At 45.3% G+C, this 19,342-nt stretch overlaps 1 protein-coding gene across 5 annotated transcripts in view; it reads right to left on the reverse strand.

Annotated features, from left to right (window-relative positions):
• Positions 1-19,342, reverse strand: part of ANKRD6 (ankyrin repeat domain 6) — a 296,026-nt gene that overhangs the window by 76,866 nt on the left and 199,818 nt on the right. For all 5 annotated transcript variants that reach the window (XM_075340132.1, XM_075340131.1, XM_075340134.1 and 2 more), the window contains one exon: positions 15,789-15,887. In XM_075340132.1, the coding sequence (XP_075196247.1) occupies positions 15,789-15,887 (99 nt within the window). The remainder of the gene's footprint in view (positions 1-15,788; positions 15,888-19,342) is intronic.

The following is a 19,342-nucleotide window of genomic DNA, read 5'->3' on the forward strand; positions in this document are numbered from 1 at the left end:
CACCCATTTCACAGTCACGCCCATATCCACTCCCCATCCACACCCATTCAGCACAAACACGCAGGCAGCCGGCGGGCCTCCAGCACGGACACGCAGGCAGCCAGCGGGCCTCCAGCACGGACACGCAGGCAGCCGGCGGGCCTCCAGCACGGACACGCAGGCAGCCGGCGGGCCTCCAGCACGGACACGCAGGCAGCCAGCGGGCCTCCAGCACGGACACGCAGGCAGCCGGCGGGCCTCCAGCACGGACACGCAGGCAGCCGGCGGGCCTCCAGCACGGACACGCAGGCAGCCGGCGGGCCTCCAGCACGGACACGCAGGCAGCCGGCGGGCCTCCAGCACGGACACGCAGGCAGCCGGCGGGCCTCCAGCACGGACACGCAGGCAGCCGGCGGGCCTCCAGCACGGACACGCAGGCAGCCGGCGGGCCTCCAGCACGGACACGCAGGCAGCCGGCGGGCCTCCAGCACGGACACGCAGGCAGCCGGTGGGCCTCCAGCACGGACACGCAGGCAGCCACAGTGAGGCGGCCGGTCGCCTTCACAGACAGGCGGCCGGCCGCCTTCACAGACAGGCGGCGGGCCGCCCGCACAGAGAGGCGGCCAGCCGCCCGCAGAGAGAGGCGGCCGGCCGCCCGCACAATGAGGCGGCGGGCCGCCCGCACAGACAGGCGGCGGGGGGCGCCCGCACAGACAGGCGGCAGGGGGGCGCCCGCACAGACAGGCGGCAGGGGGGCGCCCGCACAGACAGGCGGCAGGGGGGCGCCCGCACAGACAGGCGGCAGGGGGGCGCCCGCACAGACAGGCGGCGGGGGGCGCCCGCACAGACAGGCGGCGGGGGGCGCCCGCACAGACAGGTGGCGGGCCGACCGCACAGACAGGCGGCCGGCCGACCGCACAGACAGGCTCCGGCCGGGGGTGAGGGGGGAGGGAGGGAAATCAGCGCTGGGGAGATTAGTTTACTGTACCAGCAGCAGCACAGGCAGCGCTCCTCTCTATGCCACGTCTACTAGGATGGTAGGAGGGAAAAGCAGGGAGGCGGAGAGAGAGTGGGTGGGCGGAGCCCGGGAGCCGGCCGTCCCGCCCGTGGCAACGGGACAAACAACGTAAAGCGTGAAAGTCCCGCTGTATCCGGGACGGTTGGGAGGTATGCAGCATGTTAGAATGTGTACATAAGATCCCGCTGGTGGTGGCCGCAGCTTATAGGCCCCAAATCTGGTGACAGGTTCCCTTTAAAGTGAACCTGTCAGGTGCAATATGCACTCAGAGCCAGGAGCAGTTCTGGGTGTATATTGCTAATCCCTGCCTAACCGTCCCTGTATACACTAGCATAGATAAAGAGATCAAGAACAAATATTTTTAAAGATCTTATATCTTATGCTAATGAGCGCGGGGACTAGTCACAAGGGCGTTACTTCACTTGGCTAGTCGGCTCGCATAGCATGTTAGCATGTTATTACGCCCCTGTGTGAGTACTAACACGCTATATGAGCCGACTAGCCAAGTGAAGTAACGCCCTTGGGACTAGTCCCCGCGCTAATTAGCATAAGATATAAGCTCTTTAAAAATACTTTTTCTATAGATGCCTTTATCTATGCTAGTGTATACAGGGACAGTTAGGGAGGGAATAGCAATATACACCCAGAACTGCTCCTGGCTCTGAGTGCAGATTGCACCTGATAGGTTCCCTTTAAAGGGAAACTGTCACCAGAAATTTAGCAAAAAAAATAAAAGATTCCCCTCTGCAGCTCCTGGGCTGCATTCTGGAAAGGTCCCTGTTGCTATTGTGCCCTCTTTGAGACCTAAAATAATACTTTATGAAGTCTTACCTTTTTGTATGCAAATCTGTTTTTATGGTCACGGGGGCGGGCTGCCTGGCGTCCGTTATTCCCCCTCCTGCCGTTGTACGCCGTCCCCCATTGCTCATTTCCATACATGAGGACGCCTTCCTCATGTAACTGTCCTCCTGAAGTTTTGTGCATGCCCAGTGCCACTCTCGCGGGAGTAAGCACTGTGCAAAGTGTGAACGCTTTTGAGGTGATTGCGCAGGCGCGAGATTATGGGCGGCGCTGTGATTGTCATCAGCAGCGTCATCCAAGTACCCGCCCATAATCTCGTGCCCGCGCTTCTCACTCTGCCTCCACCGTTATGCGCAAGCACTGGCCATATGAACCACGTTACCTATTACCATGGGCGCGAGATTATGGGCGGCGCTGTGATTGTCATCAGCAAAGTCATCCAAGTACCCGCCCATAATCTCGTGCAAGCAGTAATAGGTAACATGGTTCATATGGCCAGCACTTGCGCATAACGGTGGAGTCAGAGGGAAAAGTGCGGGCACGAGATTATGGGCGGGTACTTGGTTAACGCTGCTGATGACAATCACAGCGCCGCCCATAATCTTGTGCCTGCGCAATCACCTGAAAAAGCGTTCACATGCGCAAAACTTCGGGAGGACAGTTACATGAGGAAGGCGTCCTTGTGTATGTAAATGAGCAATGGGGGACTGCGTAAAGCGGCAGGAGGGGGAATAACGGACGCCAGACAGCCCGCCCCCGTGACCATAAAAACACATTTGCATACAAAAAGGTAAGACTTCATAAAGTATTTTTGTAGGTCTCAAAGGGGGCACAATAACAACAGGAACCTTTCTAGAAGCAGCCCAGGAGCTGCAGAGGGGAATCTTTTATTTTTATTGTGAAATTTCTGCTGACATGTTCCCTTTAACTGGTAGGGGAGCCAGGATAAAGCAGAGCTGAAGCTGTTGGGAAGCTAGGACCCAGCAGCTCTGCTCCACAGGCAGGAGACCACTGATCGGTAAGCTAATAGAAGCCTGCAGATGCCACTCTGCATAGGTTATTGCCACTGCTATCTGCAGGAGAGAGAAGTGCTGATTGCACGGTCTCCTCAGCTTCCTGACTCCCCGCGTGTCTGCAGCAGTGAGAAGCCGCACACGGGGAATCAGAGAACAGCTGCAGACAAACGCAGGCTCCGGGACTGGGGGGGTTGGCTCTGGTGCAGGGGGGGGGCTCTGCTGCGGGGGGGGTCGCTCTGCTGCGGGGGGGTCGCTCTGCTGCAGGGGGTGATTCATACCTCAGCAGCAGTCACAGGAGTAGGTGCGCGCTCGGCTCTGTAATGAATAGTAGAAGGGAGAAACAGCGAGGCGGGGCTACAGTGGGTGGGTGGAGCCGGGACAAACAGCCTCACGGGCGGGACCCGGGATCAAAGGCTCAGAAGAGGGACTGTCCCGCTGTATCCGGGACGGTTGGGAGGTATGCCTAACCTACATTCAAGTCTGCTTGCCTCCACTTTCTCTCTCCTGTTGTGTCACTTAGCATTATCGGGCATCATGATTTGATCACTCTTGCAGCGAAGCGATGAGGGGGACAGTACTAATAACTAAAAAGATGCAAACTTAGTTCACTGGTAGTTTTTTTATGTTGAACGAGACACACATAGTAATTGTAACTGCAGAGCGGAACAAAATATATATTTTTTTTTATTTCATTTTGCTCCTTAATTACTGAGATGTAATCAATCAATCAAAGTATTTGGTACCAAATGAGTTAACTTTTAAGTCCAAGTGGGTGTTATCAGTATAAGTTGACCAGTCATAATCAGGCATCAACACAACAGAAAAAGAACACTACCCCATAATAGCTAAAGGCCCAGTCACACACAACGACTTACCAGCGATCCCGAAAACGAGGCGACCTGATAGAGATCGCAGGTAAGTCGCTGGGAGGTCGCAGGTGAGATGTCACACAGTCAGATCTTACCAGCGATGCAGGAGCAATACAGGTCGCGGTAGCGACCTGTATAACGATCTCAGCAGTCACTGCGACCCTGTCACACAGTGTCAAACACAGCGATGTGTCCTGCCCAGCAGGACATCGCCTTTGAAGAAAATGGCCTGGACCATTCTGCAACGACTAGAGATCTCACAGCAGGGGCCTGATCGCTGGTAGATGTCACACGTAACGAGATCGCTAACGGGATCGCTACTGCGTCACAGAAACCGTGACTCAGCTGCGATCTCGCTAGCGATCTCATTATGTGTGACGGTACCTTTAGGGGTGCTTCACACACAGCGAGATCACTACTGAGATCACTGCTGAGTCACGGTTTTTGTGACCTCATTAGCGATCTCGCTGTGTGTGACACTGAGCAGCGATCTGGCCCCTGCTGTGAGATCGCTGCTCGTTACACACAGCCCTGGTTCGTTTTTTTATTGTTGCTCTCCCGCTGATAAGCACACATCGCTGTGTGTGACAGCGAGAGAGCAACAATCCTGAATGTGCACGGAGCAGGAGCCGGCGTCTGACAGCCTATGGTAAGCTGTAACCAAGTTAAACATCGGGTAACCAAGGTGGTTACCCAATATTTACCTTCGTTACCAGCCTCCGCAGCTCTCACGCTGCCAGTGCCGGCTCCTGCTCCCTGCACACACTAAGCTAAGCGGTGTGCGCTGGTAACTAATGTAAACATCGGGTAACGATACCCGATGTTTACATTAGTTACCAGTGTCCGCAGCTTCCAGACGCCGGCTCCGTGCAAGCGCAGCGTCGCTTGCACGTCGCTGCTGGCTGGGGGCTGGTCACTGGTCGCTGGTGAGATCTACCTGTTTGACAGCTCACCAGCGACCATGTAGCGATGCAGCAGCGATCCTGACCAGGTCAGATCGCTGGTCGGATCGCTGCTGCATCGCTAAAGTGTGAAGGTACCCTAAGGTTTCGCAGTGTGAAATTTAATCATACACTTATGATCTTCTGGTCTATCCTCCTACATGATTAGATCGTGCTGGGAGATTAGAGCACAGGTGACTCGCATCTTTCAGATAAAGTCCTTGTGGGGTGGAGTGGCAGCAGGGATGAGTTTTGCTGTGTCACATTACAAACCCTTTTATCAGATCTCCTGGCACTCACAGCTTTGCTATACTGCCACTGCCCCCACACTGCTTGTTTAGAGATGTCACAGTTATGTCCATTGCTAAGGATAATTTGTAATCGGTCTGCAGTGAGAGCACAACAAGCTACTCCTGTGTAACATGTAATGACACCTAGCTCTGCTCTCACTGCAAAAAGATTACACGATGCTGTGAGCACAACAGACATAAAGTGTTACTCATCCCAGACAAGCAGTGTTGGGGGAAGATGCAGAGCTGACAGTGCTATGAAAGGAGCAGAGCTGGTAAAAGGGACTGTAATGTGACACATCTAAACTCAGCTGCACTTTCTAATCATGCAGGAGCTTAGACTAGAAGATCAGATCTGTATCATTACATCTCACACACTGAGAATCCTAAAGTATCATGGGTGCATGTTCTTCTACAGTTGTGTTGCTGCTTCCTTATGATTGGGCAACTCATAAAAAGAGACGTATACACCGCCAGTAAAACGTAATATTATATACTGTATCCAGTTCAATATGAAACATTTGGTGAAAGGTCCTCTTTAAGAGGAGCACATCTGGTGCATCTAGATTGGTCTGTGATAAACAAGGAGAAATCTGTATTCTCAAAATTGAAACAACAGGAAGTAAAAAATCTTGGGATTGTGAAAATCACAGGAACGCTAGATGTGTTAATGATACCCAAATTAAAAAATGGAAACAAACTTTCCAAAACATCTTCATTTATTCAGTACTTGACTGCTATCAATGAGGCTATTAATGGTAGTCTGGGGACTATTCTGCTACCCTTAAAGCACTTGAGCACTTAAATCAAGATCTGCTGCTGATACCACACTTTGCAATTATCAACCAACAAATTCCCAGATATACTCAATGGGAGATACAGCTGGAGACGCTGCAGCCCAATAGCATATTTAGGCCATACAGACTACTCATAGTAGCACAAACAACTTTCAACACAGCGTCCCCATGTTGAAAAACAGCTCCTGGGACACTTTCATGTTCCATCGTTAGGCCTCTTCATGGCGTTGCCCAAGTGTTCTCCACAACAATTTCCAGAGATCACTGCATCCAAGACAGAAACGGAACTCGTCACTAAAGATAATAGATCTCTCTTCCAGCCTCCACTGACATCTTGCTCTGCACAATGACGTTTGAAAGTGATGGACTGAGGTCAATGGATCACATGTAACTGGACATTATCTCGTAGCCCAATGTAGTACAAATGCCCTCTGATTGCTTGTGTAGACACTGTTTGATGCCTTAAGCTTGATATGTGATACATAATGTATTTGGTATTACTGAATGGATTACTACCCATCATTCTTCAAATATGAAAATACCACATTGTCAACGTCATAAAGAGGCCCTTCACAAGGCAAAATCATACCGGCCCTATACTTTAGATTATGGTGTGGCATAATGTACAATAGCTGGACCTTTCTAGTCTTAATTTCAAGTACACCAACAGCTTAGCTTTACATTGGACACTGAATAAGTGATACAGCTATTTCTCCTAAGTGATAAAGCCATTTCTCCAAAGTGTTCCAGAAGACGTTTTTTCAACACAATACCAAGCGCATATTGCAAACGCTGATGTTAGCATTCTGCATGGCCTAAACACGCTACCATTTCCAGTAGTGTCTACGGAATTGTCTCCCATCGAGCACATGGGACCACATTGGTTGTATTGGTCCACAGAATAAGAGTAACAAATCATTTATGTAGCCCAGTCCTTAAAGGGAACCTGACATGTGAGAAAGCGGTAGCCTTAAACCCGGCTGTCAGTCAGTGCATGGGGCACAGTTAATGCTGTGGCTTACTATAAACTCAGCGGTGACTAAACTGGCGTCAACCCATATCTTCAGGTTAATAATGTTTTTCCACACAACAGCTTCCCTTTAAGGGTTAAACACCATGATGCTGTACATGAAATAACAAATGACATATGCATAATAATACATAGGTATTATTGAATTTATTATACTTGCTTTTATAGCGCCAACATTCTCTGCAGCTCTTTTAACACATTTTCATCACTCACTGACCTCATTGGGGTTCACAATCACAAATCCCCTTTAAGTAAGACATTGGAGTGCTACAGAAACCTGGAGGAAACCCACATAAGAAGAAACATGATATGCACACTCCATGCTGATGTAGTCCTTGATGGAATTTGTATATAGTCCCAAGAAGAAAGCAAATACAATAAATATGACTGTTAGTGAATGAAAGACTAAAGCTGCATTTACACTGAACGATTATCGTGAATAAGATCATTTCTTCAAATGAAGAAACGTTTTGCTCGTACATCGGGTGATTGGTAGACTGTTTATACTGAGTTTCAATTTAGGCTGCTGATTACCAGATGAACTAGCAAATCGCTAGTTCACAGATGACTTAAAGGGGTGGGTCACCCCTTTTCATTACTGGCCACATCGATATTATGTTGAGAAACAATGTTTCTCTCAAATGCCTTGCGTTGGCAATAATGCCTCTGAGCGGCGCTATCGCGGACTGATCTTCCCCATCGTGTGATCCCTGGGCTCCGTGACCTCAAGGAACCAGTGATGTCACGTCAACTTCCTGTTCACCTGATATAACCGTGGCCGGCCCCAGTCTTCGTCAGTGACTAGACTGTGGGCAGCATTTCACCGCTCTGCACAGCCTATTGTGACAGCCCATCATCTCCCTGCTCCCTCCTCCCTCACTGCAGAGCGCTGCAAGCAGAAGGGATGCTGGGCTGTGACGAGCGGTGAAACTCCATCCACAGCCCAGTCACTCACGAAGACTGGGGCCAGCCACAGTGATGTCAGATGAACAGGAAGTTGATGTGAGATCACCGGTTCCCTAAGGTCACGGAGCCTGGGGGTCATTCGATGTGAAAGAGCGGTCTGTAATAGCACTACTCACAGGCACTATTGTCAATGTAAGGTATTTGAGAGAAACAGTTTCTCAAGGTTATATTGATCTAGCAAATAATGAAAATGGGTGAACCACAACTTTAACACTCGTATATCGGGTGAAATGATCTATTGCGCAGGGCAAAAGATCATCGTTCTTAGTGGTGCATTGCCCTGTGAATATATGACTCACATTGCCAAGTATTATAGTATTCTATGTGCATTGAGCAATCTATTACAGATCGCTCAGTGCGCATCATTTACTGACGTCTGACCAGCTATTGAACGACTACCAATTAGTAAAGGTTTACTAATCTGTGTTTGTTTAGTGCTGCCGGTCGGTTCACTGAAACGGATCCTTATACAGCACATAGAAAAAGGACCTTATCAACAAGGGTTTATCTACAAGTGAAGGAGGGGACAGTCACTTAGTGAAGAATTCTAGGCCTGTTTTGAAGAGGTGGGATTCACGTTGCTTTTGAAAGTTTTTTAAGGTTGGCAGAGTGTGATTAGTTTAAGCAGGAGGCTCCAGAGCATGGGGGATGCACAGCGGAAATCTGATATAGAATACATCAAACAATTGTAACAGAGAAAATGGCTCTGAGCAATACGCCAATGACATAAACCAGGGACTATCCCTGAGATCCAGGAGAAGTTGACAACACTGTTATTTATGGAATTTAACTGACCAGCTCTGCTGACTGATATATAATATACGCCTGCAGGGATTTTACCAACATTGTGTAAGTAGTTACTTTTGGATAGTGTTCCTTTTTTTTTTTAGGAATACACCCAAGCATATGCAGATCCTTTAACCCCTTCACCACATGGCAATTTTCCGTTTTTCCTCCCTTTCTTTCATGAGCTATCACTTTTTTATTTTTCCATCAATATAGCCATATGAGTGCTTGTTTTTTGCAGGACGAGTTGTATTTTTGAATGACATCATAGATAAATATTGTACTGGAAAACAGGAAAAAAATTCCAATTGCGGTGAAATTGCAAGAATAAAGTGAAATTCTGGAATTTTTTTGTTTTTTATTTACCATGCTCACTATATGGTAAAACTGACTTGGTAATATGATTACCCAGGTCGGTACGAGTTTTAGGTAAGAAGCAAAACATTTGTCAAAAGAAAAAAAATTGCCCTTTAGCTCCATTTTCTGAGACCTGTAACATTCTAATTTTTCCAGATCTGGGGCTGTGTGACGGTTAATTTTTTGCGTCCTGAGCTGACATTTTTATTATACCATTGTGGTGGAGATATGATGTTTTGATTGCCTCTTATTGCAATGTTTTTGTTACGCCATTTATCGATCAGATTCATTTATTTTATATTTTGATAGATGGGCATTTCTGAATGTGGCAATATCATAGTTACATAGTTACTTAGGTTGAAAAAAGACCTAGGTCCATCTAGTTCAACCTTCCTCCATCAATTCTACATTTAGTCCCTAAAGCCGCTTTACACGCTGCAATGTATCTTACAATGTGTCGGCGGGGTCACGTCGTAAGTGATGCACATCCGGCATCGTAAGGTACATTGTAGTGTGTGACAGGTACGTGCGATTGCGATTGAGCGGTAAAACGTTCATCGCACGCACGTCGTCCATTCCTCATGAATTGAACGTGAGGTTGTTCAATGTTCCCAAGGCAGCACACATCGCAGTGTGTGACACCCCGGGAACATTGAACAGATCTTACCTGCGTCCTGCGGCTCCAGCCAGCAATGCGGAAGGAAAGAGGTGGGCGGGATGTTTACGTCCCGCTCATCTCCGCCCCTCCGCTTCTATTGGCCAGCTGCCACGTGACGTCGATGTGACGCTGAACGTCCCTCCCACTCCAAGAAGTGGACGTTCGCTGCCCACAGCGAGGTCGTATGGACGGGTAAGTACGTGTGACGGGGGTTAATCGTTTGTGTGGCGCGTTCAACAAATTGAACGTGCCACACATACGATGGGGGCGTTGCAAATCGCATACGATATCGTATGCAAAATTGCAACGTGTAAAGCTGGCTTAAGTCACTTATAACCAACAATGTTGTGTGTACTGAGGAAATCATCCAGCCCTTTTTTAAAAGCTGTTATAGTATCTGCCATTACTACCTCTTGTGGTAGGATATTCCACAGTCTGACTGCTCTAAATGTAAAGAACCCTTTCCTATTTAGCTGCCGGAATCGCTTTCTTCCACTTGCAGTGTATGCCCCCTGGTGTATTTTTTTTTTATTATTATTATTAGTTTTTTTTATTATTTTTTCATATTTTGAAAAAATTTCACCCCACTTTTTATTTATTTATTTATTTTTTACTAGTCCGATTAGGGGATTTGAAGCTGATATAGTCCGATTGCTTCTGCTATACAGACTAAATGCTCCAGCAACGCTCTGCACTGCAGAAATGCTAATTTCCTGTGAACGCTAGTGTTCACAGGAACTAAGTCATGACAGTGACAGGGGTCATCAGCTAACCCCCAGCTGTCATGGCAACCCATCGCTACCCAGTGATCATGTCACGAGGCTGCCGATGGGGGCAGAGAATGACAACCTCACCACCGGCACAAGTTAATTCCCGCTGTCATAGATCTGATCAGCCTGTTAGCTTCACATGACTGCTGAACAGATCAACAGACATGTGTGGGGAACATGTGGGCTCGCATATACGTCATAGGTTGTGAAGGGGTTAAAGAGAACCTGTCACAAACAATTTTGTAATTTAAAGTAAAGAAATGGTTGTAATGGCGCTGTAATATTGATTAAATTGATACCTTTGGTGAAGAAATCCGCTTTGTAGTTCTTCTTTAATCAACGTTGGAATTTTTCTGCTAATGGGCTGGACTGAATAGTGTGTCTTCTCCTCCCTGTCTGTGATTTCTCTTTTTGTAAATGACCTGCCTCCTCTGTATGAAATCTCAGCAGTGACCAGTCATTTACAGACCGCAGGTAGGCAGAGGGGCCCCGGACTGTACACTGGGTTTTTTCCTCCCTGTCTGTGATTTCTCCTTCTGTGACTGACCTGTCTCCTCTGTATGAAATCTCAGCATTGACCTTCCATTCACAGACCGCAGGTAGCGTAGGGACTAGGGAATCATAGACAGGGAGGAGTGGACACAGTATACAGTTCAGCCCCTGTGCACTGAAATCTAATTATCAGCAAAATTTAAATGTTAATTTAAAAAGGAACCAGAAAGCGGATTTTTTCACCAAAGTTTTTAATTTAAACTGCATTACAGCGTCATTACAGCCATGTCTTTACTTTACATAACAAAATTGTGCTGACTCTCACCAGACTGAGATGAGGAGCAGAACAAAGTAGAGGTAGGTGAGTGAATTAATACACTCACTACATGTACATATACACACATTTAATAAAAAGAATATAGATGGAAGGGCTTCTGTAAGGTTGTGTCCATCCATTGTGCTGAGGTGGTATCCACAGATACAAGCTAAGTACGGTATTTATGAACTGAGTTTAGCTACTTACTACATGTATATCATAAAGCCATTCATGTCACAAGTAACATTAATATCCATATTCTGCATATAGAGTGCTGTTGTTTGTCCTAGTACAGGTCCACATCTAAGGCTACATTCAGATGACCGTTTAGTTTTTTGCGATCCACAAAAAAACAGTCTGTTTTTTTACGGATGCATCCGTGTGGCATCTGTATGACATCCATTCCGTTCCGTATACGGTCCGCGTGTCATCCGTGTGTCGTCCGTGTGTGCCTTCCGATTTTTTTTGCGGACCGCAAAAAACGGAAGCAGCTACAAAGATAAATAGATGGGTAGATATAGAGATGGATAGATAGATATAGAGACAGAGAGATAAAGGGATTGAAGGATGAATGAATGAATGAATAGATAGATAGACAGATAGATGAGAAAGACATATAATGTCCTACCCCCATGCATATTCTAAGCTGACAACCTTTAGTGACTTTCATGTGGCACTAAAGGGTGCTTAGCCTTGTCCTTAGCAAATAAAATAAAAAAATAAAAAAAAAAAAACGACGTGGGGTCCCGCCTATTTTTTGTAGCCAGCTCGGGTAAAGCAGACGGCTGCAGCCTTCAGACCACAGCTCGCAGCTTCACCTTGGCTGGTAATCCAAAACACAAAGGGCACCCCACGCTGTTATTTTACATTAAATAAATAATTTAAAACAAAAAACGTGGGGTCCCCCCCAAATTGGATCACCAGCCAAGGTAAAGCGGACAGCTGTGGTCTGGTATTCTCAGACTAGGGAGGTCCACCGTTATTGGACACTCTCCAGCCTAAAAATAGCAGGCTACAGCCGCCCCAGAAGTGGCGCATCCATTAGATGTGCCAATCCTGGCGGTTTGCCCCAACTCATCCCGTTGCCCTGGTGCGGTGGCAAATGGGGTAATATATGGGGTTGATGCCAGATGTGTAATGTAACCTGGCATCAAGCCATGGGGTTAGTGATGTCATGCGTCTATCAGATACCCGACATCACCAACCCAGTCAGTAATAAAAAAAAAATAGACAACAAAAAAAGTTTTATTTGAAAAAATACTCCCCAAAGCATTCCCTCTTTCACCAATTTATTGAAAGAACAATCAAATCCGGAGCCAGAAAACAGAGCAAATTAATCAAATAGATTTTTGAAAAATGTACAGTGGGTACGGAAAGTATTCAGACCACTTTAAATTTTTCACATTTTGTTACATTGCAGTCATTTGATAAATTCAAAAAAGTTCATTTTTTTCTAATTAATGTACACTCTGCACCTCATCTTGACAGGAAAAAAACAGAAATGTTTGCAAATTTATTAAACAAGAAAAACTGAAATATCACATGGTCATAAGTATTCAGACCCTTTGCTCAGACACTCATATTTAAGTCACATGCTGTCCATTTCCTTGTGATCTTCCCTAAGATGATTTTACTCCTTTATTGGAGTCCAGCTGTATTTAATTGAACTGATAAGACTTGATTTGGAAAGGCAAACATCTGTCTACATAAGACCTGACAGCTCACAGTACATGTCAGACCAAATGAGAATCATGAGGTCAAAGGAATTGCCCAAGGAGCTCAGAGACAGAATTGTGGCAAGGCACAGATCTGGCCAAGGTTACAAAAGATTTTCTGCAGTACTCAAGGTTCCTAAGAGCATACTGGCCTCCATAATCCTTAAATGGAAGAAGTTTGAGACCACCAGAACTCTTTCTAGACCTAGCCATCCAGCTAAACTGAGCAATCGTAGGAGAAGAGCCTTGGTGAGAGAGGTAAAGAGGAACCCCAAGATCACTGTGGTTGAGCTCCAAAAACGCAGTAGGAAGATGGGAGAAAGTTCCACAAAGTCAACTATCACTGCAGCCCCCCACCAGTTGGGTTTTTATGGCAGAGTGGCCCAACAGAAGCCTCTCCTCAGTGCAAGACACATGAAAGACTAAATAGAGTTTGGAGAAAAACACTTGAAGGACTCCCAGACTATGAGAAATAAGATTCTATGGTCTGATGAGATGAAGATAGAACTTTTTGGTGATAATTGTAAGCGGTATGTGTGGAGAAAACCAGGCACTGTTCATCACCTGCCCAATACAATCCCAACAGTGAAACATGGTGGTGGCAGCATCATGCTATGGGGGCATTTTTCAGCTGCAAGGACAGGACAACTGGTTGCAATTGAACGAAAAATGAATGCGGCTAAGTACAGAGATATCCTGGAAGAAAACCTCTTCCAGAGTGCTCTGGACCTCAGACTTGGCCAAAGGTTCACCTTTCAACAAGACATTAACCCTAAGCACACAGCTAAAATAACAAAGGAGTGGCTTCAGAACAACTCTGTAACCATTCTTGATTGGCCCAGCCAGAGCCCTGACTTAAACCCAATTGAGCATCTCTGGAGAGACCTGAAAATGGCTGTCCACCAACGTTCACCATCCAACCTGATGGAACTGGAGAGGATCTACAAGGAAGAATGGCAGAGGATCCCCAAATCCAGGTGTGAAAAACTTGTTGCATCCTTCCCAAGGAGTCTCATGCCTGTACTAGCTCAAAAGGGTGTGTCTACTCAATACTGAGCAAAGAGTCTGAATACTTATGACCATGTGATATTTCAGTTTTTCTTGTTTAATAAATTTGCAAAAATTTCTACATTTTCTGTTTTTTTTCTGTCAAGATGGGGTGCAGAGTGTACATTAATGAGAAAAAAATGAACTTTTTTGAATTTACCAAATGGCTGCAATAAAATAAAGAGTGAAAAATTTAAAGGGGTCTGATACTTTCTGTACCCACTGCAATTATATTTAATTGGTTGTTTGTGTGTTTTAGTCAAAATCTGAAAAACTGCCAAACAGAAAGTTTTCCTTCTGAGTCGGATGTATCACTGCTAAATGACTTACAATGATAAAATAAATGTACAAAGAATAGAAAATAGAGCACAGAGTACTTTCAAAGAGAAAATGAATCACTGAGATGTGTCATAACATCATGACCAATATGGATACTACCTTTAGGACCCTAACAATTATGAAGGCAAGGGGCCAAGCCAAATCTCCACTGATCAGTAAGAAATGATAAAGCTTAGAAATATGCTGTCATTTACCACCATAAGAAACCCTCGTAGAAAAGAGGCAAACAGGTACAAAAAATTTGAAGGAAAAAAGTCATAGATGCATATATGCAGCTCCCAGAGGCATTACTGAAATAATAAAGGGGTTATACAAGGATTGAAAATTATCTCCTATCTACGCATATGGAATAAGTTACTGATCGCCTTGGATCTGACCAGGGTGACGCGACAATTGGAGAAACAGTACTTTGTTTCTCCAGTAATCTAATAGATAACAAATAAGGCTTTGTTCTCTAGATTAATCGGTGGTCCAAGTAGTTGAAGCCCATTGATCAGAAAGTTATCCTTTAGGCTATGGATGAAATATAATTTTCAATATTGGTAAAACCAATTTTAATTTTCCAACAGATGAATAATTAAAACAAAGTTACATTTTATGTATTTCCACTACATACATGCCCAGAGACACTGGCATCCTGCCAATACAAAAGAAAATAAGTAATGTAATAATTGTTATCTGTGAACACTAGCCGCGTACAGTAACAATGTCTATGTGTTTGGAGGTTACGCTCCATTCTAAATGTGAAGTTTAACTTGTACTCAGAGAATAGTATTACTCATGGGTGCAAAATGGCCTTGCTCTCTTATAAAACCCATAGTTTCTCTTGAGTCCTACTGTACACCTATATGTCTCTAATTTTATAAGAAGGAATGCAGAGGGTTTTTTTGTCTGACTCACATGGGAGAAAATTATTCTGTTATATAGCACAGTATGGCAATAGCCTCATAGGAAAGAGAAAGAAATAAGCTACCATATGGCGGCAGCCTCACAGTAAGGAGATACGGGGACACTATGTACCCATGTACACACATCTGTTATGGGCACAAATGCATTAATGAGGATCAACAAGGTATTCTGTACATTGTAATTATTATATTGAATACAATATATTGGAAAAAATAAATAAAACTAAATAAACAACAGTTCTCATTTGCCCCATTGCCAATGGTACAAATTAGAGAGCTGTTAACCTTTCCAAGCATCGGCTGTGCTGGTGACATACATACGTTTTATGTTGCGCTTGGATTGGAAATTAGCAAAACAATTTGCCTGGCCAGAACCCTGTGAACTGCCTCCTGGTGCCTCTTTTAATTTGAAGGCATTTGTGATATTATCGTTGCAGTGTGGCAAGTGCATGACGTCAGTAGGGGCGTTCTGGTGAGACGAGAAACTTGGAATAAGGAAGTAAACAGTTCACAGCATTCTGGTCTTGTCGCCACAGACTACTGACATGGCTGCTGGACCAGGATCTTGCAAATCTTTTTGATCATCTCTATTCTGAATGCATCATTAAAGTCTTGCAAGATTGTAAGTCATTGCTCATCTATTTAGAATATATAATAAAGTTAACGCTAATTAAGATTTACGTTATTACTTACATCATCCTGAAGGTTCAGGTCGCACCCCGCTTTTAGCAGGATCTGCACCACATTAACATGTCCTTTATTAGCAGCGAGGTGTAAGGGCGTGCGCCCATGCTGTACAAAGAAAACAAAAATAAACATAGTGAGAAGACCACCCATTACAAGGTTTCAATACCAGATAAAATGGTTATACACTTAAGCCTTTTCTAATATTTAGCTATAGGAATATTGAGCTTTTAGGTATTGAAAACATTCTAAAAAATTGAAAGTTAGACTCTTGTACCATTTTTGGCAGTAACACTGTTTACTTCTTAGCAGACGGCGATGACATATTTCTGGAACTGAGCATTTGGCTGATGATTATTATGGATCCTTACATCTAGTGACTGTATGCAGAACATATTTATTCATGTCTTCTGTCCTATATAAATTGCTCGGTTACAATGGTAGCATTTTTATAAGTTCATACTGCAATCTCTTTGTCTTCTATAACAGGGGTGTCCATCATGCGGCCCAGTATGGTATGCAAAATGTAGGATTATCTAAAATATGAGATTTTTTGCACTTATGTATCGCTGTGTCATGTAGCATAAACATACGTATGCTCACTCACGATCTGTAAGCGGCTTCTAGTGTGTTATCATGGAAGCGCAGGCTGACATTACATGTACTCTTTGTGACTTGGTGAGGCAGTGATTAATATTTCAACCTACCATTGCAACATTTAATTTTTAGAGTTTAGCGTTACTAAGAGTCAGGTATGCATTCTTATTTTATTATTAACAATACTTCTACACCTCTACAGTGCCTCACAAATTTCCAGCTTCTCTTTACAATCGGCCCTCTGCTCTGCATCAGCAGCCATGGTATCACTAGGTACTTTGATTCGGGGTCAGTGACCTGAATGATAAGTCTATGGAGCCAAATCTTCCTAATGACACCGTTTTAAATATAGTCTAGTTTATTTAAGGCACAGCAGCAGCTGCAGGCTGCAACCCTCAACTGTCTGCTGCACCTTGGCTGGTTATGAAAAATGGAGGGGATCCCAAGCGCTTTTTTTTTTAATTATTTGATTTTTTTTTTTTTTTAAATGATGTGGGGTCCTTCCCATTTTTCTAAAACAAGCTAAGGTACAGCAGACAACTGGGGGCTCATATTATTAGGGTAGGAAGGGCCATCTTTATTTGGCCCTTTCCAGCCTAACAATAGCGGCCCACAGCCGCCCCAGAAGTCGCACATCCATAAGATGTGCCAATTCTGACGCTGGGCCCAGCTCTTCCCGTTGCCCTGGTGTGGTGGCAATAAGGGTAATAAGGAGTTAACAACAGCCCACAGCTGCTACTAAGCCCTAGCTTAGTGATGGCAGGCATCTATGAGACACCCCCATCACTAATCTGTAAGTGAAAGTAAATAAACACAAACACCCAAAGAAATCTTTTATTTGAAATAAAAGTAAAAAAAGCACCCTCTTTCACCACTTTATTAACCCCCAAACACTTCTCCAGGTCCGATCTAATCCACACGAGGTCCCATGGCGATTCAGCTCCACTATATCCTTGTCCTGTTACAGCGAGCGTCATAGAACATGACTGCAAGCTGTGAGCTCCACACAGCAAGTGAAGTGAGTCACGCGATAAGTGGTGACGACACTTGGGTGATTTGCAGTCACACCCGGATTCCATGCGTCCTGGAGTCAGTGACTGAAGTGAGCCACAGGTGGAGGACTCGCCGGAATGACATCACCACTGATTGTGCAGCTCACTTCAGTTGCGGCGGCCTGATTTGCGGTCACAGGTGGAGGACTCCAGCTGTGACCGGAAATCACCTGAATGATGTCACCCCTTATTGCGCTGCTCACTTCAGTTGTTGCGTGGAGCTGCGGGCAGTCTTGTTCTATGGCGCTCGCTGTGGGCGTCAGATATAGCAGTGCTGGAAGTGTTGTGGGACCTTGTGTGGATTAAGTCAGACCTGGAGGGGTGTATGGGGGTTAATAAAGTGGTGAAAGAGGGTGGCTTTTATGTCTGTTATTTGAAATAAAGGATTTTTTAGGTGATTGTGTTTATTTACTTTCACTACAGTTTAGTGATGAGGGGTTGTCTCATAGGAGCCTGCCATGACTAATCTAGGACTTAGTGGCTGCCATTAACTCCTTATTACCCCGATTGCCACCGCACCAGGGCAATTGGGAAGAGCTGCATAAAGTGCCAGGACTGTCGCATCTAATGGATGCGGCAATTCCGGACGGCTGCTGGCTGATATTTTTAGGCTCGGGAAAACCTAATAACCATAGGCCTCCAGTCTGAGAATACCAGCCCCCAGCTGTGGGGCTTTATCTTGGCTGGGTATCAAAATTGAAGGAGACCACAAGTGGGTTTTTAAAAATGATTTATTTTTTTACTGTATGATATAGACCCACCCACCAGCGTCTGATTGGTTGCAGTCAGACAGCTGTCACTCAGCATGGAGGCGCGTATGACTGCAACCAATCATAGATGCCGGTGAGTGGGGGAAAAAGTAAATATGTACAGTATAAGCCTAATGAGCGGGTGCAGTGAATATGTATGAGCCTAATGAGCGGCCAGCTCGGGAAGAACAAAGAGCTGCCGCGGGAGCAGTGTGACAGCCGCCCCGTGATCGGTGAGTATGTAGCGCTTGGAGAGAGAGAGAGACATACCGACATCGACACCCCAAAATCACTCCAGCATTGATTTTGTCATTCTGGGACTAAGTTCGTGAGCTGCGTTTTTGTTGACAAACCTGTGCGGAAAACGCAAAATGCAAACAATTTGTAACCATGTGTTTTGCCATCTGTTTTTCAACCCCTCATTGATTTCAAAGGGTGACAAAAGTTGACAAAAACGCAAGAAGAATGAACATGCTGCTTCTTTTTTGTCACAAAATTTTGTCAAAAAAACTTCTGACAAACTGCAAAGTGCGCACAGAAAATATGACTTATCTTAGACTTTGCTGGGAAGTCAAATGTCAGAAAGTTCTGACAACAAAACTGCACCAAAAAGCGACAAAAACGTGACAAAAACTGCAGCGTGTGCATATAGCCTAAGACAGAAATGAGTGGAGATATGGAACAAACAGATGACTGTTACTGTCTGTTAGTCCACACGCAGGGGAAAGGAACCAGAAGAAAGAAGAGGGGCTGAGCAATAAGGAGAAGTGGGGCATAAAACCGAGCATTCGGCGTACCCGAGCACAGCTCAAGTGGTGTTCACATGCAAGGCATCCAAACTCCGAATCTGAACTCTGTTTTTTTGGGAAAGTCCGTGTTCAATACTAACACAGAACTTTACTTTACAGGTTCGCTCATCTCTAGTCAGCAAACCTAAAAATAAAAAAAGTTATGGCTGCTATAACTGTGAATGAACGCATAAAATAAATGATATGTTACAACCATCTCAGATACAACGGGTTAATGTCTCTAAGCCCTGCTGTCCCAGGGCAGTCTACTGAATGTCCCCCACTGCCACTGTCCCTCTGACAACTCCTCCTGCCAGGGCAGGAAAAACAATGGTGAATGGGTGTGTCTAAGGGGCAAGGAAGTAAGGTTAGGGACA

The sequence above is a fragment of the Anomaloglossus baeobatrachus genome, chromosome 3, assembly GCF_048569485.1.
Source record: "Anomaloglossus baeobatrachus isolate aAnoBae1 chromosome 3, aAnoBae1.hap1, whole genome shotgun sequence".
Classification (NCBI taxonomy): domain Eukaryota; kingdom Metazoa; phylum Chordata; class Amphibia; order Anura; family Aromobatidae; genus Anomaloglossus; species Anomaloglossus baeobatrachus.